Source organism: Maniola hyperantus, chromosome 6 (genome assembly GCF_902806685.2).
Source record: "Maniola hyperantus chromosome 6, iAphHyp1.2, whole genome shotgun sequence".
Classification (NCBI taxonomy): Eukaryota; Metazoa; Arthropoda; class Insecta; order Lepidoptera; family Nymphalidae; genus Maniola; species Maniola hyperantus.
The window spans coordinates 12,870,995-12,895,849 of NC_048541.1; the positions used below are offsets into that span (position 1 = coordinate 12,870,995).

Here is a 24,855-nt window from a genome sequence, read left to right on the forward strand (position 1 = left end):
GTGCGAGTCTGACTCGCACTTAGCCGGTTTTTGCTAATGAAGTAGGTAGGCTATCGCCTATCACTTAACTCGCTTAAACTAGCTTAGTTTGTTTGTTTGTAATGGCACAGCACAATGTTGTTATAATATCATCTTCTTCTTCATCATCAACCCATTCCGGGTCACTACTGAGTACGGTTCTCCTTTCAGAATGAGAAGGGACAAGGGACCCGTGAGATTTATAATAGGTACCTGGCTAAAAGGCTAATTTATGTTCTAACCTTTACCACAATCAGCTCAGCAAACTATTAATTTTGCTATTAAAAATTAAAACATTAAAATTACCAAACTTATATTGCGTAAAAAATGTCTCCTCACGCGCCATTTTAACTTTTTATGTCATATGATTTTAGTCCTGTGAGTGACCGTACTATTGACATGACAGTTGACCCATTGAGTTAAAATGGCGCATGAGGAGTATTTTTTACGCATTATATATACTTTAAATGTCATTATTTTTATTTTTTATTTGTTTTTTATTTTTATTTTCTATTATTATTTTTATAATTTTATTTATATAATTTATTTATATAATTTATTTTCTAGTGACACTGTTGCCCCTGACACGGCGGAGACTCTGGAAGCACTGCGTTCCAAACATCCATCCCCATCTCATAATTCTTCTTTTCCGGACGTACCGAGCAGTGACGATTTGGTTTTTCAGGCCACTACAAACGACGTGCTGGGAGCTCTGTTGGCTTTCAGGAGTGGTTCGGCTGCGGGGCTCGATGGTTTGTCCCCACAACACTTCAAAGATTTGGTTTGTGGTCCAAATATCGACGCAGACGGTACACTCCTCAAAGCCATCACTGATCTGGTGAACCTGATGCTATCTGGACGAGTACCTCAAGAAATTGTTGAAACTTTATATGGTGCCAATTTATGTGCCCTCAAAAAAAAGGATGGTGGTATTCGTCCCATAGCAGTGGGTTCGACGATTCGGCGCGTCGTTTCTAAAATTTGCTGCAAAAAAATTTTACCCCTAATTTCATCCACATTTGTTCCTGTGCAATTAGGCTTTGGAGTTAAAGGGGGATGTGAGGCAGCTGTTCATGCGGCTCGCACGTTCCTTCTTGGCTCCCGGGAGGAGGTACTCCTTAAAATTGATGTTAAAAATGCATTTAACTCAATAGATCGTGGTGTCCTCCTCTCGGAAGTTAAAAATAAATTTCCACAGCTGTTTCCATATTTAGCGCAATGCTACCGGAATCCGTCTAAACTTGTATATAAAAAAAATTTACTGATCTCCGCTGTGGGCTGTCAGCAGGGGGATCCACTTGGCCCAGCTGTTTTTAGTTTGGCTATCCATCCTATCATTTCGACGCTAAATTCAAAATTCAATGTTTGGTATTTAGATGATGGGACCTTAGGTGGCGAAGTGAACACAGTTTTGGACGATCTAAGCAGTGTTATATCAAAATTTGAATCTATTGGCCTAGAACTAAACTTTGATAAATGCGAAATATATGTTCCAAATTCGTTTTCGGCTGATTCTAAATTAGATATTTTAGAGAAATTCAATATGTTGGCTCCTGGTATTAAAATTTTAAATGATGAGTCACTTCGTCTCCTAGGGGCTCCCGTACTAGATGCATCAGTTCCTCAATTTGTTGAAAATACTATTTCAAAATTTAGTAGTAACTCCCACCGTCTGTTTGAAATTAATCCACATATGGCTCTCACAATATTGCGGTTTTGTTTATTTGTTCCAAAATTTACTTACTATCTAAGATGTTCTCCACTTTGGAAATTTAATACTTTATTGGACAATTTAGATGCTTTTGTTAAAAATATTCTCACTAGTATTCTAAATTGTCCAATAAGTAATCAAGCATGGTCCCAGGCTTCTCTTCCAATCAGGTATGGAGGTCTGGGAATTCGCAAAATTTCTAGTGTTTCGCTGCCAGCATTTCTTTCCTCTGTTTACAGTACACACACTCTCTATGGCAAGATTATATCCAATTCTTTGGGTTCCATAGAGGTGTCTGGCTTAACAGAGGCAAGAAATGAATGGTCCATGCATAGTCCCAGCCAAGTGCCGGTTTCTCTTTCTTCCCAGAGACAGTGGGACGACATTATTTGCAAAACGACATTTGACACTTTACTAGCAAACGCAAATTCTAAAAAAGACCGTGCTCGTCTTCTCGCTGTCTCTGCAAAAGAGTCCGGCTACTGGCTACATGCTCTTCCCTCTGCCAACCTGGGCACTCTGTTAGACCATACGACACTTTCTGTTTTGATTGGTCTTAGGCTTGGCGCCACAATAAACCAGCCTCACCGTTGCCACTGCGGTGACTGCGTTGACGCCTTCGGCCACCATGGGCTCTCCTGTTCGAGAAGCGCTGGTCGCTTCTCCCGCCATAGTACCCTTAACGACATCATCCGGAGGTCCCTTGCCACCGCCCATGTGCCAGCTGTACTAGAACCTATTGGTTTGGCACGTGGCGATGGCAAGAGACCTGATGGTATGACGCTCGTACCGTGGAAGATGGGCAGGTCGCTTGTTTGGGATGCAACTTGTGTAGACACTTTAGCTGCATCCCACATTCAGGCGACCTCCTCTATGGCGGGTGCAGCGGCCATCAGCGCCGAACAGGCCAAAAGGCGCAAATATGAAAACCTCGATGGGAGCTTCGTATTCGTGCCTTTTGGTGTGGAGACCTTGGGGCCGTGGGGCCCGGGGGCTCGAGCTCTTTTTGAAGAAATTGCGAAAAGAGTTATCGAGTCAACCGGGGACCCGAGAGCTGGCAGCTACCTTGGCCAAAGAATTAGTTTGGCCATCCAAAGGGGTAATGCTGCCAGCATCTTGGGTACAATGCCTCGCTGCGGTGGTCTCGATGAGGTTTTAGATTTAATTTAATTTATTTTAGTTTTAATTTAATATTGTTTTCTTTTTTTTTAGATTTAAGTTTATTAATAGTTTATTTGTTTCCATCTTCAGATATAGAATAGATTTAAAGAATAATCTTATAATTTTGAAAATTATAAATAATATAAGTCATAATGGTATGTACCTATGGGAATTTTAAATCAGTTTTTGTATAAATGTCATTATTGGCAAATTCGTGACCATAGAGTTCGTGACTAACTTAGATCAAAAGATAGAGACAATGCTTTAGGCCACAGACATACTTTAGGTACGCTTTAGGTGACTAAAGTGGTCTCTCTGTCTGACTGAGATAGGCATGAGCATAGGTCATTCACGTTCTCTACTAAATAGTTATTCTTTTTTAAAAATAAAATGTTTTATTATTATAAAAGCTAAATTTTTAAAACCTTAAAAAATTCTCTGATTGACGTGTTTAGTTACCTATGTCAAATATTGAAATTTAAATAAAACTTGGCAAAAAAATAAACTATTTATTACCGTTATTACATGAAGTTTTGCACTTTATCTAATAAACAATTTGTGTTTTTATCAAAATGCGAAGTAGCGGATTAGTATTATTCGTATGCTCTGGTCTTCTGCTGGTAAGCGATCATTCATCATGATCATGTCGTCATCACATCATGAAACGGACTCTTCATTCTCGTTAAATTTAATTTCGTTATTTTCTTGAAAACAGTGCATTACTTTGTAATAAGAGTGTTTAGCATTATAATCGTGGACCAAAACTCTATCAGCAACAATTTTTTTTACCACCAAATTCGTGCTAAGGGATACTAAATCCAACCGAGGACGTCCGCCTTCTAATCGGAGGTCGGGGGTTCGATCCCGGGCACGCACCTCTAACTTTTCGGAGTTATGTGCGTTTTAAGCATCGAGTGTTTTAAGTAATTAAATATCACTTGCTTTAACGGTGAAGGAAAACATCGTGAGGAAACCTGCATGCCTGAGAGTTCTCCATAATGTTCTCAAAGGTGTGTGAAGTCTACCAATCAGCACATGGCCAGCGTGGTAGACTATGGCCATAACCCTTCTCACTCTGAGAGGAGACTCGTGCTCTGTAGTGAGCCGGCGATGGGTCGATCATGATGAAGCGAAATACACATTCTGTGACAATTTCAACTCTCTACCTACACGACTCTCTACCTGTCTGTATCTCAGTTCACGAGATACAGACAGACGGACGGACTGACGGACTGACGGACGGAGCCTTAGTACCTAGGGAGGCCTTAGGGACCCGTTGGCACCCTTTGGGTACAGAACCCAAAGAAGTTAATTATTTTTTCAGAGCGGAGGAGCGATTCTCGGCGGCTCCACATTATGGAGCTTGTTGCGTATATCGTACTACTTCTGGACGACAGACCTCGGCGTCGAGTTGGGCTCCAGTGCGCTGTTCATATCGGGAGCCCTGCTGTGCCTGCCGGCGTGCTGGCTGGCCACCCTCGCGCCCTACCATCCTCGATCGCATCCACTCTTAGCAACTGTATTTCCAACTTATTTAACCATTATTTCGTTCTTTAGCGGCTCTACACTGGAGCTTGTTACGTATATCATACTAAGTACTTCTGGACGACAGGGGTCGAGCGCACTAATCATATCGGGAGCCCTGATGTGCCTACCGGCGGCGTGCTGACTGTCCACCCTCGTGCCCTACCACCCTAGATTACATCCACTCTTAGCAACTGTATTTACAGACTTTTTTTAATCATTCTTTCTTTCCTTGTCTTTTAAGTGAAGTGCTTCACATCACCGGAGTTATCACTGCAGTGATCAAGTTAACTCTAGAAGCATAGCAGACTGTCCATTACCCTAGCATTTAAAGGCAGCTCATTAGAACCACCTGGCCTGTACCGCCTCGCCTCGTGCTGTTAGAGGCGGTGCAGATCTGGTGCCGGGTGGCTCTAATGAGCTATGAGTTATGACCTTTATTCTTCGTTGTAGTTTTTTTATTTTATTCGGCGACCCGAAGTTAGTGCTTGACTGCGATCTCACGTATAACGACCTTTTTTGACGACCTCCCTGGCGCAGTGGTAAGCGCTGTGGTCTTATTAGTGGGAGGTCCTGGGTTCGATTCCTGGCAGGGATTTGGAGTTTTATAATTTCGTAATTTCTGGTCTGGTCTGGTGGGAGGCCTCGGCCGTGGCTAGTTACCACCCTACCGGCAAAAGCCGTGCCGCCAAGCGATTTAGCGTTCCGGTACGATGCCGAGTAGAAACCAAAGGCTCCTCCAGGTTAGCCCGCTCCCACCTTAGACTGCATCGTCACTTACCATTAGGTGAGATTGCAGTCAAGGGCTAACTTGTATCTGAATAAAATAATAAAAAAAAAATCAGAAGAATGATACTAAGATACTTAAATAGAAACGGGCTAACCTGTAAGGGATGTGGTCAATATAGCTACCTAACTACAGCTTCTTTCACAAAATGTTCAGAATTATAGCCTGACCAGAAATAAAAAAACTTGCTCTGGGGGCGCAACTTAGACTATACAGAATAGGGGCGCCACTAGTATATAGTCACTATGTATAAGGTCTTGTAAGTATAAATTAGTTCCACGGGTTTTTAGCAATATGGCGAGGTATTTTAATTTTCTGATCAGGCTTTAATCATTAAGAATATTAAGAATTGACAGACACTTTTTTTTCAGCATTAGACCATCAGAAGTGGGATTCAAATCTTTTACACCTTTTCAATCACTACATTTTTTAATGGTCAACCTCGCGTATTCCAATTTTCAGCTAATGATACTTGTAACATCCGGCTTGATGCTGTTGTCTGTCGGCATGTCGTCCATCATGGGGCTGTCGCGAGCGGTGCGCGAGCCTGCCACTCTCAACACCAGCATGACACGAGCTATGTCCCTCGCAGCTTTCGACCCGGCTGTTAAGAGTGCTTTTGCTTCGATGCAGTTAGAGGTATATCCTCTTTATTTAGAGGTATATTAGACAACAAAATAACCTGTCTAAAGAATTCATTTGAAAGACAAAAAGTCAGACTTATGCCTTAGTTAAGAATGATTTGGCGCTTGAAACAACTTTTTTAAGATATTCGAATAATTCCTTATCCTATTAAAAAAAATTATCTTTATATTTTTACTGTAGATGTAGTATTTTAAAGATTCTAAGCATCGTTGTGCGTTTGGCCGCCGGGAAAAATCGTGAAAACGTGTGGCTACACCAGCTGCCCACTGTCTTGAATATCAAGCTTCGGTTCTATCAGCCATCTCCTGACGCCATCCGTTTTTTGTTTATACTTTATGTTGTTCTCAGTTAAAATGCTGCGGTGTGAAATCTCACACTGATTGGCACCAATATGGCCGACCATTACCACCATCGTGTTGTGGCCGGGTTTGGAATGGAAAGGTATGCAAATAATATCACATTTATCAAACTAAAGATTACATAATCAAACTAAAGATAGCACAGGTATATAGATAGCACAGGATTACAGTGGTTTACATTTACTTACCTTAAATTATATTTCAGTACTAGCGACCCGCCCCGGCTTCGCTGGGTGCAATGTAGATACTCCGACATTTTGTTTAAATATCGTCATATTTCATCAAATTAACACAAACCAATATTAAACTATACCTATAAACCTTCCTCTTAAATCACTCTATCTATTGGTGAAAACCGCATTAAAATCCGTTGCGTAGTTTAAAAGATCTACGCGTTCATACATACAGGCAGCGGGAAGCGACTTTATTTTATACTATGTAGAGATTTGTCTCAGAAACCTTTCACAATTAGGTATTGTTGTGCCGACCCGAATATCTGTAATTTTTGTCTGTATTTTTGGGCTAATCTTTGAAACGGCAGATCCGATTTTGATAGAACTTTAACTAGCAGGTAGGAGACTTTATAAACAGTGATTTGAGCTATCTATGTTAAGTATCCGAAATGTTAGTATTATGAATAAACAGATATCTGTGCGGCCAACTTAATAATACTTAGTACCTACCTAGGAAGGTAAGTATAAGTCCCGCAAATTGCTATACGCGTGGCCGCCATTTTAGTGACGTCAGCACTAGACTGAAGTTTCGAGCTGATGGCTAGTAAAAATATTTTTATTTCGGCTGACGTCATTTCAATTTTAATGAGACATGGTTCCAACGCAATAGCAATTTGCGGGACTTACATTTTTTTGTGCGTCGTACCTATTCCTAAACATTTTCTTGGGATAATAACCTGTATAGATATCGGACCTAAGAAGGTATAGTCGGGGTAATGAGGCGGGGGGACGCCCCGCACATCCGTTTGTATGTCACCTGTGCTCGCCCGCGCCGGATTAACGCGGGGGCTGTGCGGGTATGCGGGGAGTCCCCACTCTGTTTGCCATCACGATCTGTCGCGTACTATACATATGTTTTCAGAATGGCAACGTATGCGTGACACCTCTTCATAGCATTGGATGCCTTCGACCTGCCCGCGCCGAGCTGCGGATGTATGCCAACTCAATTGCTGTACTTGCTTGTGCCCTCATTATTGTAAAGGTAAATGTTTATTATATTAGTATTGCGTTTTTGTTGTCTGTACAGAGAGTAAATAAATATAAGAATGCCCTTGATTTTAATTTATTTACCCGTAATGAAGTTTTAATACTTTAAGTATTGGGTACCTAAAAGTGTTAGAAGGGTTTGTAATTTTTCAGGCAGTGACATTGTTCGCAACCGCTTACACCCTGGTGACAGGCGTGGTCGAGCGCGGCGCGGGCGCTTACAAGCCGCAGCCGCTGCGCATCGCGTGCCTTGCGCCGCTCGTCGCGCCCTACTCCTACCCGCAGCCGCACGCCAACGCGCCCGCCGCCGTCTAAACATGCCGCCTCCGGAGGAAGTCTGGAGCTATTTTTCTTACTTTTTTTAAATTTTTCGTTTTTAGTCTTGTGTTAATTTTTATGTTCTTTTAATGGCATTGCGTGACCTGACTGGTGAGTTATGGCGCTGCACGTATAGTGACTAAACTTAAATACTAAAAAAATAAGTATGAGTTGTTTAGGGGAGTAACTTTATTGGTGGAAACGTTTAATAATATTGGCTATATCGGAAATAAATAAGTATTTATTGTCATACATTATATTTTTATTGACCAGATAATTGATATCGTAACAATATTTTCCTAAACTTACTTACAGGGTGGGTACAGTTATTGAAACGAAATAATTAGGATATCTTTTTAATTGTAATTTTTTGAACACAATACAACATGCAAGCATAAAAATGCTTTACAAAATCAAGAAACAATCATATTATCTTCTCTATATTTGGTACCTATTTTTGGTTATTTTCAAAATATTCATGGAAACGATCTCTATATAAAGACAAACAAAAAACTATAATATATTATGAAAAAATTCGTACAACAGGGGCGCGAGCGCACGGGCGGCCACGGGCCCGCCCCTAGGCTTAGAGACTACAGGAGTGCCGCAGGTGAACGTTAGGCCGTCGGCGACTGGACTCGGGGAGCGGACGGCGACCCGCGCCGCCCGCCGCCGCCGCGCCGCCCGCGCTCCCGACCGGCTCATTCACAACAATAGCTACATAGTACAAGTCTAAGATAATAATTATAAGCGATCGTACTCGATAATTTAGAATTCAAAGATTACAGATGCGGTGGGAGCGACGCGCCAGTCGGGCGCGCGGGCTGCTCGCGTTGGCCCGCCGCGCTCTCTCGCTGCTCTCACGCATTCGCTCGTTCATGCTCGCGGCGGACCGAGGCAGCCGCGGCGCACTCGTCGCGCGGCCCGGCCCGGCGCCGCCGGCGAGCCCGCCGCGGCGTTCCGGGGCCGCGCCCTCCGCCGCGCCGATCGGTCGCACTACAAGGCATCACGTTCGCGGCACGCTCTACGACCCTACCTATACGATAACTATAATATTGCTATAACGAGGATAAACGTTCGGCGCGACGGAGCGGCGTGCGGCCCGGCGGGCGCGGGCGCGCCGCTCGCTCAGTTAAGGCCGGGAGCGGGGCGCGCCCGCGTCAATTGGTTAACATTAGGTCTATCTAGAATAAATAGGGTGTGCGTGCGTCGCTCAGGGCGGCTCTAGCGCCGCGCGCCGCGGTGCTTGCGGTGCGGGTGCGGCGCGCGGCCCCACCACAGCGCCGCCAGCGCCAGCGCCGCCGCCACGTCGCGCCGCGCTCTGCACACACGACACGGCTCAACACTCACCCGCACTCGACATCCCACGAGTAGCGACATTCCAAAACTGACGTATTACAAAGATTTCATACTCTAGCAAATTTTTACAAATAATAAAAATGAGGAACTACTACATAAAAATGAGGAATTCGGGACTAGATATTATTAGGAACTACATTGATAAGAATAATTACATAATCTATTTACTAAGTAAAATCATTCTTACTAAAATATTTACTGTATTGATAATATTATCATCTAATTTGATAAATCTTTGAAATGCTTCAGTTGAGGAAAAAATAATATTCAATAATAATAATTTATAACTAATAATTAGTGATCATTCAAATAACAGCACGATTTTATATTCATATAATCGTTAACTACTGTCCAGTTTTATGGAACATATTTAATTACCTACTGGCTTTTCTAATTGGTTGGAAATACCTAGTAATAAAATAAAAACAAAATATTTACATAGGTCCACCTAATCCTATTAAGTGTTCCGATAAGCTTCATGAAGTATAATGAAATGAAAAAACTCCAAGGCTCTAGCACATAACATGCCAATTTGATGGTAGGTAAATAGAAAAAGTAAAATTGCATTGACTTTCAAGGAAATCACCATGCGAAATGGACAATCGATAATAATACATGCAAAGTAATATGAGTCCTGAAATGGGGTGCCTTCGATTCAATATTAAAGCAAATTATTTACTCGGAGAGGAATATCGTTTATCGTATAAGGAACATGAAGATTGAAGGGTTTACATCTAGATAAAGCAGATGCTACCGATTTAGCAACTTTTGCTCATCAACAAACAATCTCGACAAACCCACATGTTAGCCCACAATAGTAAGGGAGCAATGGAACTTGTTGAAAATAAATAAAACAAGAATTAAATGAGGCATAAGCGCAACACACACCTGCAGAGTGGAGTGGTACTGAGGCGTAGCCTCTTTTTAATAACAACTCGCTCAGTTAGCATATTATAGCCGCATAGCAGCGGCGACTCAAAGAAGCGCCCAAGTGTGCTACGCGTCCTGTTGTTTCGTGTTTTTTTGTTTTCTTTATAGAAATTTGAATATTTTAATAAAGTAAAATAAAGCAGTGTGGAGTTGTTTTTAAAAAGAGATTTCCGCGTCGGCAGCCTCCACTCGGCAGGTGTGCGTCACTCATAAATTGGTTTCAGCGGCTCAGGTAGAAATATTAAATCGAAGTCACAAGCACAAATAAAATGTTATTAGCAATGTATGAATGAGTAAGAAGAGTGGGGATGGTTACCGATGCACACAACACGCGAGATTGCTCACCAAAGTAGCACACTGCCCGCCCTGCAACAAGCGGAAACTTCACTTTCACACCGAGCGTCTCACTCTGAAGCTTGGAGCTTCAACGAATTACCCACGGGACGCAAAACTGACGTTTTCGCCTTCACCCCTCTTGCCTCTGCCTCCCGTTCGACTGGACTACTCTAAACTATTCGGATACGCCGAATGTTTTGTATCTGACTTTTTGAATAAGTTTGGCCTGAGAGTTTGGCAAATCAGCCGGCCGGCAGACGTGACATTCTGTGACAGCGAATAGTCCTCCATGTGGTGTTTTAGATATATCCCAGAAAAACAAAGAGTTCCGGCGGGATTTTTTAAAAACCAATCTAAATTTAAAAAACCTCTAAAAGCCTATAAAATGTGTAGATTTAAGTTAATACGGGTTACCAATATGCGGAACGATCCAATTGACGCCGGTCACACAATTCGCGATATCACGGATGATACGCCAAATCCCGGTAAGGCCGAACCCATCAGTGTGACTTCAATGCCTGTCATCCTCTTGCAACCCGCTGTGGGTTAGCCCACGAGCCGTCTTAGTCAAACGATAGACCTATAGTAATTCACACTCCCCTGTCCTCACAAAATTGGTACTCGTACAATTTTTGGGGCGAAACGTGTCCAGTTGGTAAATCGTTCAAGTTTGTTAGTCACAAAGTTATTAAGTACATTAAGCGGGAACAGAGCAAGCGCTTGATTCATCACTTTACCGGATGTTTTTTATCATAATGCTCGCAAATGCGTTTTGAAGCTCCTGACTTACCTGATTTGGATAATGCCTTATAAATACCCTTGAATATTTAATATTAGCCATGTGGGATTATGAAATTAGCCATCTGCCCCCCAATTGTGTAAGAATAACCATTTCATGGCTATCGCAATCGTCAAGAAATTCTGCCCTTTGATTGGCTGTGTAAGTAGGCACGCGCTTGACTGCTGTCACACCAAGTAGGATAATGCAGCCTAAGGCGGAGCGAGCTTGTCTAGGTGCGTATGCAATATTCTTTTGAAGTCCCAAAGACTAGTTAAATATGAGGATTTAAAATAGTTTGAGTGGTCTATTTCTGCATTCATCTCGTGTCGTCTCCGTTTCAGTGGTAACGCACCCTTAAAACCATAACTACCAACCTATCAGTGTTTTCCCCACTATTCCCTTTTAACTTGTCCTGAGCTTGATGACTCAAGATTATGGATTGTGGAGGAACTGATTTCCCTTCAAAAGATGACTTCCGGAAAATATTTCATATACGCCCAAGACATAGAGGCTCTAGTATATTTTTTCGAGTAAACGGTAACTGTGAATAAAGTTATTTTATATTCACAGGAAAACGTGATTTGACTACTCCATACAATTTTGGTAGATTTACGTTACTCCTGTGTCACGTTTTTTTAATCAGAAAACTTACACTCAGGACGCTGATTTCTGAACCTGATACTGAACTTACAATTTCCCAACACCTTTGCAAATTATACGCGTAACCATGAACCAAGACAATTATTACCCTATTCAAATGCTCATAGGCACAATTACATCTAGTGGTAAATTAATTCCCAATTTGTGCGAGTGATAATTATTGATGTGGTGTAGGTATGCATGTGGATGTGCGTGCGCGTGCGGTACGTACTTGGCAGGTGGGGCAGTGTGGCGGCGCGCAGCCCGCCAACTCGAGGCGGTGCGGCGCGCGCCACGAGCCCCCCTCCGCGCCGCTCCGCTCCGCGCCCGCTGCGCAACAGCTCGTGCCCTCTTCACACTCGGGCTCCCAACAGTCTACTTCTCCTAGCTGAAAGTTTCCATAACAACAATATAAGACTAGGCAGATTGACAAATCTGGCACTGGTCTCTTCAGTCATGTTGTGCATGCATGTTTAACATAAAACCAGTGTACAGTAGGTACTACCACTTTTATAAGTCGCATCGGCAAAATTAGTTTGCGAAATGTAACCTAACGCCGCGCCGACTAAAACCAAATGTACACCAACAAAATACAGATCTTATTGCTTGATATTAAGATTTTGAACACAAGAAGAACATAGCCTCTTCGAAGAAGAAAGAACAGAGCCTCGTGCTCATAATTCTCATAACTCACAATTCACTCCTCGCTCATAATTATTCATGCGTACATAGAGAGCGGACACGCGCTATGGCCTATGATTGACTGAGTTATTTTCGCGGCATTAAAATAATGTAACTTAATTTATTATTACTTTGTAACTACAATTTTGGTAGGTACATGAAAAATAAAAAATAAAAAATAATATTTGTGCGCAGGTACATGGACAAAACTTATAAAGTGGTAGTGCAAAGATCAGTAAACAGAAACGTACTAGACACTCGCAGATCTGGCACTGGTAGAGCCAGCGCTCGCCGCTGCGGAAGGTGACGTGGTGCATCTCCTGGTGGCGGCAGTGGAAGCGCGCCTCGCAGTGCGGGCAGCACGCCGCTGGCGCCAGCGACAGCGATGACTCCGTCGAAGCAAACTGGAATTTGTGGACAACAACTATATTAGCCTATAAGGTGGAGAGACGAAAGCTACTCCATTAAATACGCATAGTTTGATTAAATTTGCCACAATTGTAAAGAGCATGCACGGTTGTAAACATAACACCAATGCAAGTTCTACAGAACTGACGCAAAACGCAAAATCTACCCGAATTGTAAATTGTGTACAATCACGTTAGGTATAAGAAGGTGGAGGTTCATAATAGGGTATAAGCTCATTAATTACACGTCCTCCACGGTTTCATTTGTAGTCCTCTTTATAGAACTTTCTAGCAGACGAAACAACAACGCAAATGCTGCTGGAGACTAATAAGGTTGCAGATAAACACAAAATCTATCTGGGTTCTCCAGGCACACTTCAGACACTGCTGTGCAGTTTGTTGCTGGAAATCGTACCGAGAACTCGAACAAGCTGGGCCCATTCGCCCCCGCATCCTCCGTGACCTGGTTTGGCTTTACGGTCACTTGGCTTATAGTATTCGCATTCATGCCCTAGTGCTCAACCTTTGGCACTCCTCCTTTTTTCTTTCCCCTTCTTACACAGCCAGTCAGTAGCCCATACACTCCTCAACATGCGCCGAAAATTGTGGGATGGTACGAATTCCACGCGATCTCCCCAAGACACCACGTAGACAACACGTTATCTGAGGGTCCCATTCAGAATCATATAAAGGCTAAACTTACGGTAAGTGAGGTATTGTCTCTGTCGCAGGCGCAGAGCGCGCGCACGCAGGACGCGACGCCTGCGTTGCAGGAGCAGGCGCGGCAGCCGCCCGCCTCCAGCCAGCGCTCGCCGTCCGACAGCATCTGGCCTTGCCACGAACAACCTGCGCCAATTACTGATCGAATATATCCCGGAAACACATTTACAGCATATCACACCAGCTCAAGCCCCCGCTATACATATTGAAATCCCAAATAGTAGTTAACTCAAATTGTGTGACTAGAAATATAGGACAAACACTTGCAATGTTTTGTGTCAACTCTGGTTCTTTCCTCACCTCTCTACCATCAGGCTGCAAGGCATCGTCACGGTCTGCACCCCTACGTTATAATACTTAGTTTAATATCTTTGTCGACATCGACATCGAATTACGTATGAAGTGAATTATACTTCTTCTTTTCACTTTCGCACCGCTAGACTATCCTTCAAATCAAGAGTGATCAGACGCGATCCACCTAAGGCTACGATCATAACGATTGTTTATTATAAAACCTTTGGTACAAGCGTTATCATTCTGGCAGAGCAAAATCTTAAAAGCTATGCTAAGTATTAGAATATTGAGTTTTAAAAATAGGTAAAACACACTTACTAAGTTCGCAGGAAGGTGTATCACATTGACATCTGAAGCCTCCCTCTGTGTTGATGCAGCGTGCACTCGGGTGGCACGTGTGGAAGCCTTCTATACATTCGTCTACATCTGAAACAGATCATGATAACCCCTTTTAAAGTTTGTGCTTTATAAACGGAAGTTACTTTCTGTGTTTGTGAGCGCATAGCAGACAGTTCACAGCGTGCTGTGCATGCGCAGCGGAATACGAATTCGCGTCGCATTCGTCCACGTCATGCTTCGATTTACACACATCCCTTTTTCACTCGTAGGTACTCACCTTCGCAATGGTCTCTGTGCGGGTCGCGCCGGTACCCGTCGCGACACACGCAGTAGTAGGAGCCGGGCGTGTTGACGCACAGCGCGCGCGGCACGCACGGCGCGTGCACGGCGGGGTGCGACAGCGCGTCGCACTCGTCCACGTCCCGCTCGCAGCGCGCGCCACCGAAGCCACGCGCACAGGCGCAGTGCTCCGGTGCCGCGCACACCCCGCCGTTCAGGCAACCGCCTGTGCAGATCGCTGAAAGAAAATGAATTGCAATGTACAAAAATCTTACAAAAATCTCAGTGATTTCAGTAGAAGTTTTATAACATAGCTACGAATAGCAATATATGTAGTTATTCGTAGTTCTAATTCATTATGACGAGAATGTGAGTTGAGTGAGTGAATGTGAGCTTACCCGTGAAACAGATCTGTGCCGTGAAACGATAGTTGACTTGTCTTATTTTAAAAATTACACTCACGTGTGCACGTGTGTCCGTCGCCGGCGTAGCCGTCGCGGCACCTGCACGAATAGGAGCCTGGCGTGTTGCTGCACTGCGCGTACGCGTGGCAGCCGTGGATCTCGCTCGCGCACTCGTCCACCTAAGTAAGTTACCAAAACAAACATAGTGTGAGGCGCCTTCCAACACGATGGACGACATAACTAAGGTGGCGCAGAAAACTCCTGTTTCATAAAATGTTCTTGGTGGGATATATTTTTCGGGTATGAGTACACTATGTACTCAACCTACCAATAGATTGTTGGGTTAACTTCACACAATCATCAAAATTTTCAGAAAGAATTTTTCAAAACGAATATTAAAAACAATATCAAAAAAAATCTGAACGATGAGGCCTTTGGATGATATGGAAATTACGGTAGCTGCATAGTCTGCTTTATGATAAAAATATCAAGTTCAAGGAAGTTACCTCAACGCAGTTAAACTTGTCCCGCCTCGTGTATCCGGGCAGGCACTGACACACGTAGCTACCGACCACGTTCACACAGCGCGTGTTGGAATGGCAGTGGTGTCCGTACAGCCCACCGGCTGCTAGACATTCATCCACATCTGGAATAAAAATGGGTGATTTGAAAAAGACTGCCCAAGTGAACAGTATATGCAAAATATTATCTAGATCAAATTGATAATTTGAAAACGCTGTCAAAGTGAACAGGGTGCAAAATATTGTCCAGATCAGAGAACATTGGCATCGGAAAAATATTATGCAGATTGGGACAAAAATATGGTGCTGTGCGCGGGTGCTCAACATAATACAATCTTGGAATGAAAATATGAACTACTTCGGTCAGATGACTAGGAAAACACGAGCAGCATCGAGAAACTCATGATTACTACCACAAGGGAAGGGAAGAGATCTCACGCGGCACTGACATATCAAAGAGCATTGATTTGATCAGATAAAAGAAGCGGTTGACACATTCTTCTGCATTCTTCTGTAAAGCAATTCGCATAACCTCCAGTAAGGAGGAATTTATTTATTTATTTTTATTTGTTACGGAACCATCCACAGAATTTCTTACTTAAATTACATATTATGTTATACCTACCTTATTGTTGTTGAAATGGCGCAACACTATTCAGGAAGTAATATTTCAACGTAAATTTTCAAAACTTAGGGAGACCGAAGACGCAAGAAAAAGAAGTAGATAAGAACATCAGGCTTGAAATTCTATAACGATACGTTGGATATTTTACTAGCAAAAACTTGACGCTTTTGGGTAGAGTGCAATAGAAGAAAAAATCTTTCTGTATCAATAAATAAAAAGAAATGAGGTAACATTTTTAGGTAAAACAAATCTCACCTTCACACGTAATTCCATCTCCTTGGAATCCTTGATTGCACTTACAAGTGTACTTTGTATTGAGATTCATACACGTCGCGTTCTCGTCGCACGAATGACCCATGCTGCAGTAGTCCACCCCTGGAACCAACGTACACATATTCTTATCATTAATTTATTTGTACCAAAAAGAAATACAATAAAGAGAAAAAGAGTTCGTTCTGTTAGCTCAGATTATTTCATTTTGATCCCTATTTAATCATTATCTTCGAGTTCAAAAGTAGTCCGCACCTTTAAAAGGTCGGACTAAGTATAAGTTTTTTAAGAGATATTTCACCGCGGTGACTCATCTGGTGACAGAAGGGCTGGCTTTTTGCGCAAAGGATCAGCCTGGCTGTCCAACGCGGAAATGCAGTCAATACTCGTGGCCCCATTCCACGTGGACATGATTTGTAAAATAAAAAATAAAAATATATTTTACTACCTCGCGACTTCGTCCGCATGGACTACACAAATTTCAAACCCCTATTTCACCCCCTTAGGGGTTGAATTTTAAAAAATCCTTTCTTAGCGGATGCTTAAGTCATAATAGCTATCTGAATACCAAATTTCAGCCCGATCAGTCCAGTAGTTTGACCTGTGCGTTGATAGATCAGTCAGTCAGTCAGTCAGTCACCTTTTCCTTTTATATATATATAGATTCAATTAAACTTTTACAAATACTTTTGAGTTGTCAATTGCATCAACTACTGGTTCGGAATGCCTGCCCTACCGAGAAGAACCAGCAAGAAACTCGTGCTACGCACCGGGACAGAACTTGCAGCACTCGCCGGGCACGGTGAACTGGTCGGGCTGGTCGCACGGCAGCGGCGGGCAGGCCTTGTCGGGGTCGACGCGCGCGCACTGCATGTTGCCGTCGTGGCACACGCACTCCGCGCACTCCTTGGGCGCGAACCGCTCGCCGTGCTCGTATAACGTTCCTTTTAATAGACATTGTCCTGAAAACAGAGAAACGAAACGTTCAGGATGGCCACTTTTAAACTGAAATTCAGGAGATACCAAAAGGTAGTCTTTTAAACCCAGTAACTAACATTGGACTGTCCTTACTTACTGAGGCAATTAGATGAGATACGTAATAATATGAGGATCAAATATTTGGATATTAGAACTAGGTGGAGCGATCGTTTGCCTTTTCTGCTTTGATGTTTGCATGATAATTTTAGATGAAAACGATACTCACTAAGACATGTGGGGCAGCATTCGCCAGGATGTAATACTGGATTTTTGCACTCTGCTCTATCGCACTCAACTGGCCTGCAAGTTATCTCGCCATGCTGTGAAATAAGACAACTTCAGTGATATTTCTCAAGAAGAGAGACATGTTATATGTGAATCACATATTATTTTTATAACGTTCTGTGCGGCTTTATAAGTGGGATTTTTCATTTGTTCCAGATTTGGGAAATTTAAAACAAGGTTTGTTCTGGTGAGAGTTTTTGGCAATGATTTTCATATTTCGATTGGTTTGACTCTATCGTGGTTTGTGATACTGTAGGTACAACCGGTATCCCTGCTGCTTAGCGATAGCTAAGCGGTACTTATCGCTAAACGATTTAGCGTTTCTGTACGAAATCGCGTAGAAATTGATTAGAAACCTGCCATATTCTTTTGAAGTTCCATTTTAAACTCTGTGGTCGACGACGCAAGATTGCAGCCAAGCGCCGACTTGACATAAAAATCTAATATTATAAATGTGAAAGTGTATTTGTTTGTTTGTCCTTTTTCACGCCCTAACTAAACAACCAATCGACTTGATCTTTGGCATAGAGATATAGTTGAAAGGTCGGAGAGTAACATGGACTTTTCTATCCCGGAAAATCAAAGAGTTCTCACGGGATTTTAAAAACCTTCGCGCTTCCGGTATTACATAAGTAGGTAGTTACTTACCACGCAGGAGCAGCGATTGCAGTCCTTCTGCCAGGAGGCGCCGTCCGCGTGCACGGTGCCGTTGGAATAGCACGACTTCTGACAGTCGCACTGCTCCAGCCGCGCCAGCCGCGCTTCCGTGCCCACCAACTGTTTATATAGTGGCGTTATACAGCAGTTAACATGTCATGACCTTAAAACATAATATGCATATTGGAGGAAATTGAGGTATCTCTCTATAAAAGAAAGAAAATTACCTTAAGCGATAAGTCATGGATATGTGAGGTGAGCTCTTGCACGGTCGCCTGCAGCAGCGCAAACTGCCCGCAGGTGGGGCACTCGGAGTCCAGCCCCGGGCACTGCACCAGGTAACCGTGAGGCCCGCTCACTAATCTTACATCTTGAAGAGTTCCCTGCAAACGCAATATTGTGTTTAGTCTTCAAAATTAACAGCATCTACATAAATGTGATGAAATAAAAATGCTAATTGGTTCTATAATAAACTTTATTGATTCTCACCTTAAATAAAGAATGTTTGCTATTCCTCTGTCCGACCCACAGCGACAGCTGCGGCTGGGTAAAGTTGCGGTCGGGCGGCGGGATTAAGCGGCGGTACAGCGGGTGGCAGTCCACGAACAGCGTGGCCTGCGCGCCCGACACCGCCAGCGCCACGCGGTGCCAGGCGCCGTCCGCCAGCCGGAACGGAAAGGTCTCAACCCGCGCCGCGGCGCCCCCGGCGGCCACGTAGTGGAGTCGCACCTCGTCGCGGCGCCCGCTCGATTGCAGCTCCAGGTACCTGCGTATCGCACAGCCCCATCGCTACTAAGTATCGATACCCGTCGCCGCGCTCTCGGAACCTCCCTCCGAGCGAACTGTTCCGAGGTACACAAAAACAAAGCAAACAACATAAATACTCGGACGGCAGACGGGATGGGACCGGCCGCGAGCGGACTTCGGCTCGCTCTACATCTCAATATCGCTCGGTCGGGAAGGGGACCATGTACCTCGGAACGAATCGCGTTCGACAGAGCTACTCGGTGTCGATGGAAAGCCACAGGGAGAACGCGATTTGCGATGTCCGATCGCATGATGGAAATTCTGGAGGGAGATTCAGCGTCGACCGGCGTACGATTGACTGACTCTTCCGGTCGAAGCGACGATTGCGAGCCCGAACAATCAGCGTCGAACGAAATGCACAGTTACTGATTCCCATGTCGCTTGGAATGCAAGTGCGGAGCCCGAAGGTGGAGCCTCGAGGCGGGCGCGGGTCGCGGCGGCAAAAAACAACATCCAGTGAACATTAACAAAAGACGGATCATAAGGGGCAGTTAGACAGATAAGAACAAAACACGTCAAGACACAGAACACAAGACGGACGACTGTGGAGGAGGCACGATGGACGCATGCAAGTCGGCCCGCTCGCGCACACATACGGCCATGCAGGGTCACAGTGAGCGCAATTAGGTTAACGGATGGATCGAGGAGGGCATTCCGAGGCACAGGACATTCCAAGATACATGATTCTCCCCTATGCGCGCGCACGCATGCCGTCGAGGCGCAGTATGCGTGCGCGCGCAGCGATGTTGAGATCTAGAACTTACCGGTGAGCGATGCCGGCTTGGGGTCCCCCGCTGCTGCGCGCCCGCCGCGCTGCAGTCAATCGGACGGGCGCCGGCCGGCCATGCCGATCCTCTACCCGACATCAAATAAGTAAACTTATTAGAAAAGTGTATCTCCAAAACACATAATCTACCAATGATCAGGTTTTATAAAAATACATTACAAAATAATATTTAGGCAGCAACTGACCCATCATTGTCTAAAGATAGTTAGTTAGTGATTATGACCTTATATACATGAGAGTATGTACGCACTAAACATTGGAAACACACTGCATGCAAAACATTAGAAAATTGTTAATTTTATAGCTCCGGGTGTTTCAGTATGATTCAGTAAAATTGATCTTCTGAAAAATTGTTGTAGTCTGGTTTAGAGCGGTACTAGGCAAAGACATTTAAATTCTTTCTGGTACCAGGGCCACATAAGCAGAAGGTGATCAGCGTTACCTGTTGTATCCGTGCGAGAAGGAGAGGATGGTGCCGGAGTTGGCGGGCTCCTGGCGCAGCGCCGCGAGCAGCGTGAACTCGGGCGAGCGCCGCAGCAGCTCCACGGCGCGCTCGAACGCCGCGCCCTCCACTTGCAGCGACCGCGATTCCCCTGAACACAACATACAAATATAATTCAAGTTGCAAGTTGCTACTGACCCACTCCTTCTACTACCCAACACATATTAATATGCACTTAGGAAGAAAATATTAAAAATAATTATAAATACTTTGATAAAACATTGTATACACCTTTGTTACCTGAAACCCTACGATGCAATGATTCAAACTTCGTAGTCGCTGAACGTTCCTCAATGTGTTGGGGACAATGCTCAAAGAAACTTTCAGTTTTTATAAAATATCGAAGGTCTGGCCCTCACAGGGTCTCTCCAAAATGGATAAACTTTGAAAGAGACTAAAAGAGACCTTAGATTTTACTTGGCTTCTGGAACGATGGCTGGAGTGACACTGCACGCATAATATAATGTAACGGCAAGGAGGGGCACTCTACGCATAAGATTATATTGATACCATATTGAAACGTTTCAGTTCAGAAACCTTCCCAGAAAAATGAAAAATGCCAATCGCTGCTATTTTCTTGTTCGTTGTATCTTTGCCTAAAATTTAGTTTAATGAATTAGATTCAAACCTACACCCTTTCGATCTTAGCTTAATAAATAAAGCCTATTATTATGCCTATACCAACATTACTCGACCTCATTAAGTAGGCTTATGCGGTGCAATAAATTTCGATAAAAATCAGTAAGTAGGCTCGCTACTCCCCGTGATTACGCCGCGACGTCTTGTACGAGGCTTTAGATATACTGGCAGCCTGCCAACTTCCAATTCCGACCAAATAATAAATTCTAAGAAAGTTTTCTGTATAATTTAATTTAATTTTAGCGTTTGATTCTGCAAGATAATAATATGGTTGGCCTACTTGAAAGTGGTACATCATTTAAGTTTACTATCACAAGCACAAAATCAAATATGATCTTAACTAAGTCATCATCAAGCAATTAAGTTAGATAATATAATATTCAAAGACCCTATTTCAATAGTACCCATTCAATCCTCTTGTTTCTTGTATTGAAACAATAATATGTTATGAAAGTAGGGTACATACAGCAAAATACACACTTAAATACACTTCATTAAAGCCTGAATTATCGAGGACCAAATGAAATCGAATCACTAAAAAAACATTCGATTCCTTCAAATTGTTTTTTTAAATTCAATATAAGTTAGCCCTTAACTTGTGGTAACTGATGATGCAGTCTAAGATAGAAGGATTAGCCACGGCCGAAGCCTCCCACCAGACCAGAAATTTAGAAACTAACCCCCTGCCAGTAATCGAACCCGGGACCTCCCACTAATAAGACCACAGAGCTTTACCACTGCACCAGCAAGGTTGTAAATGTAACGGAGCGAAATAAGCCAAACTAACAATATGTCACGAGCACAGACAAACACGTATTAATAAAGAGCGCAATACAGTGATTTGAGAGGGGACAGCCGTAGCATGACGAACACGTGGATGCGTGATGGACCCCTGCGGTAATGTCGCGGAAGGGGACTCGGCCCTGGCTCCTCGGGGGACTGGGATTGCGAATGAAATAGCCTTAATTGTCGTAGAGTAAAATTTTAATTAAAATCTAAGCTTTTACGAAGCTTGTTGGTCGTGTGGGGTTGGTATTAGTTAAATTAAAAGTCTGTTAATATCCCGCGTTGCTAAGAGTATTTTAGATAAACGATGAAATCTATAAGTATAATAAATATATACATATAAAAGGACAAGCTGACTAACTGTTTGACTGATCTGTCAACGCACAGCTTAAACTACTGGACGGATTTTTATTATCACTTTAGGATGAAATTAAGACACTTAAAGAAGGGTAAAATACCCTATTGTACCCCCCTACTCACAAGAAACAAAGCTTTCGTTGCGCAGGAACATAGGTTCTACATTTGTAGCCGAGCTACGCCGTAGCAGCCCGTACATCAATAATAACTTGCACTGAACGATACAATATCTAGGTGGGTTGCAGATACTCACCGGTGGGTGCAGAAGTATTTTAAGGATTGGTCACTAAAATGCTTAGTTTTGTTTTAGGATAGGGTGGATATCTGTATTGGGGTGAGTCAGTGACATAACGACGAAGCCATTACCATTAGCATTTTAATTTATTGCTACAATCTACCTAAAATTATCTACTTATGTACCTACCTATGTAAAATCATGGGTCAAAAGTAAAACCGATATAAATTGTTTTTAGGGGTCCGTATTACTAAGCCTCAGCTGTCCGTCCGTCTGTACGTCTGTTTGGCATTGGACTGTATCTCGTCAACCGTAACAGGTTGAAATTTTCACAGAATGTGTATTTCTGTTGTTGCTATAACAGGAAATAATAAAAATTTCAAAAAGGCCGCCTTGAAAATTAAAAAATTAATAAGTGTTATTTTTATACGATGATACAGAAACCTTCGTGTGCGAGTCCGACTCGCACTTGACCGACTTTTTTCACAAGATAAGAAATTACACAAGAAAATAAACTAAAGCTTCCAGTACAGTCAATAAAAAACTATCAAAAGTTCAGAAAGCAATTTTCTACAGAGACGAGTCAGTCATTACCTCAAGAGCAAGTTTGAATGCAATAATTCGCATCCGGTACAAAATCTCTTTTGACTAAACTTTCCCGACAAGTTCCCGACAGAGCGTTGAACTTCGAGAAGTATTTACGCCCTCTGAAACCCGAGAACTAAAAAAAATAGTTAGCAAAATAATTTGAACTACAAATAACGAAGTTGTTTACAGTTTACACAACAGTGGACGGTGAAAGTTGAAGAAAAATATTCGGTAAGAAAAGATTTTCCTAATAATACTCTCTTTATATCTTTATTATTTCTTTATTTGTAAAAAATACAAAGATCACAGTATTGATTTGGCATCTAGTTCCATAAAAAGTGAAAACTGCGTGAGAACTATGGGAATTATAACATTTCCCTTATAGATTAATAGTGCTTGTTTATAATAGGAGAGTTGCGTCAGTACCACAATAAATATTAAGGTTATTTCCATGTGATAAGCTATTCAATCTAAGTGGATTACTTCGTATTCAAACACGGTGTGGTTTCTATAACGAAGAAAACTCCTTTAGATGCCTACTGCCTGGCAAATGTTTTGTGAAAATGAAATGAATTTTCCGAATTCTATCCACATTCATGAGATGAGATTAGGAGCATTATTTCTTCGCCGTTATTTTTTTTATCTTACCTTATACTCTCTATGTGTCGTATGTTCACCCTGTCGTTAAAAAGCGGCTAACCCCAAACAATAGTTTTGAGTTGTTGCCAAAAAACGTGGGTATTTTGTAAAACTGATATTTCTCAAAAAAATACCACTTAGAACAAAACCAGAGACTAATTATTAAAAACCTTTGTCTTATGTAGCAAACTTCTTTAGAATCGTTAGTTTTACAAAATTCCCACATTTTTTGGAGATAACTCGAAAATTACTTTTTAGGGTTAGCCGCTTTCTAACAAGAGGACGACGCACGGCAGCATTACTGAGGGTCGCGACCTCTTCCTATCCGTCGCATAATGCTCTGGGATTTCTTGGGATAATAATGCAGTACGCTCCCAGATTGTAACCTGCCTAATCTCAAGAAAAGACGGACTCAGACAGTCTTGAGAGTCGTTTGTTTGGAAATAAAATGCTACTCTATAATTCTAACATTGATAAAAGTATAAGGCATTATCTGAAAATATGTGTAGGTAACCTTAATCAGTAACTAAATTATGCTTTTCATAATTTACTGCTGTCAAAATTAATATATTTTAATATCTATTAGCGGTGTCTCAAAACGATTTACGAAAACATCCATTGTATTTTGAACTTTTAATATGCGTATTTTCGTACAACATTTGAATGCCTTTTAATATTCCGAGAGGTCTTATTATGTCGGTTGGTTATGTTCCCTCGGAGGAATAAGATTGTTATTACATTGCTTCATATTTTACTTTTCGCTCGCTAAAATAATATTAGGGTATACAACAATAGCATATTTTAATTTTGGCGCTGGCGAAATTGAGTCCTCAATCTACACAGTAAACTATAGGTTGCTAATATTAATTCTTGTTTTCAACACTGCTTTGAATAAAGAAAAACAAGATTGGACACTAACACAAATACAACAAATGGCGAAAGTATAGGTATACTCATAATATCTAAGGATATAATATTTCCAGCTAGCAATTTTATTTGTATCTATCTATTTTCATAAAAAAATATCCAGCGAATGCGGTATATTAAGTTCTACTCCAAAACAGGGCGAGGAAGACTTTAACGGAAACTATAACCGGCTAGTTAAAAGCACTGCATTGGGCAATAAAATACATCAATCGTCCGACTAAAGAAATCCAGCTCAAATTTATTTTATGCCATAACGCGAGAGCATTAACGGGACACAGAAATTTATGGGCAACCCCAAAGTGTTTTGGTTTCATTAAACCACCCTTGTCAAATTTAGCCA

At 42.5% G+C, this 24,855-nt stretch overlaps 2 protein-coding genes across 4 annotated transcripts in view; one reads left to right on the plus strand and one right to left on the minus strand.

Moving 5' to 3' along the window:
* Positions 1–3,307: 3,307 nt before the first annotated feature.
* On the plus strand, positions 3,308–7,995 carry LOC117982804 (uncharacterized). Its single transcript, XM_034969228.2, has 6 exons — positions 3,308–3,510; positions 4,215–4,409; positions 5,664–5,840; positions 6,195–6,287; positions 7,301–7,420; positions 7,579–7,995. Exons 1-6 carry the CDS (start codon positions 3,463–3,465, stop codon positions 7,738–7,740), a joined length of 795 nt encoding a protein of 264 aa, XP_034825119.1. The 5' UTR covers positions 3,308–3,462; the 3' UTR covers positions 7,741–7,995.
* A 91-nt stretch (positions 7,996–8,086) lies between these two features.
* Positions 8,087–24,855, minus strand: part of LOC117982889 (protein kinase C-binding protein NELL1-like) — a 60,130-nt gene continuing 43,361 nt past the window's right edge. Inside the window, exons 3-18 of one of the 3 annotated variants that reach the window (XM_034969323.2) lie at positions 20,285–20,435; positions 18,738–19,014; positions 18,476–18,631; positions 18,240–18,368; positions 17,533–17,626; positions 17,099–17,290; positions 16,314–16,433; positions 15,419–15,558; positions 14,971–15,091; positions 14,507–14,746; positions 14,209–14,316; positions 13,580–13,722; positions 12,721–12,873; positions 12,021–12,176; positions 10,378–10,398; positions 8,087–9,064 (exon numbers count right to left, since the gene is read on the minus strand). In XM_034969323.2, the coding sequence (XP_034825214.1) occupies positions 8,957–9,064; positions 10,378–10,398; positions 12,021–12,176; positions 12,721–12,873; positions 13,580–13,722; positions 14,209–14,316; positions 14,507–14,746; positions 14,971–15,091; positions 15,419–15,558; positions 16,314–16,433; positions 17,099–17,290; positions 17,533–17,626; positions 18,240–18,368; positions 18,476–18,631; positions 18,738–19,014; positions 20,285–20,435 (2,309 nt within the window). In that variant the 3' untranslated portion in view covers positions 8,087–8,956. Of the gene's footprint in view, positions 9,065–10,348; positions 10,399–12,020; positions 12,177–12,720; positions 12,874–13,579; positions 13,723–14,208; positions 14,317–14,506; positions 14,747–14,970; positions 15,092–15,418; positions 15,559–16,313; positions 16,434–17,098; positions 17,291–17,532; positions 17,627–18,239; positions 18,369–18,475; positions 18,632–18,737; positions 19,015–20,284; positions 20,436–24,855 lie in introns of all 3 variants that reach the window. The other 2 variants (XM_069499101.1, XM_069499102.1) reach the window with 2 other exon arrangements.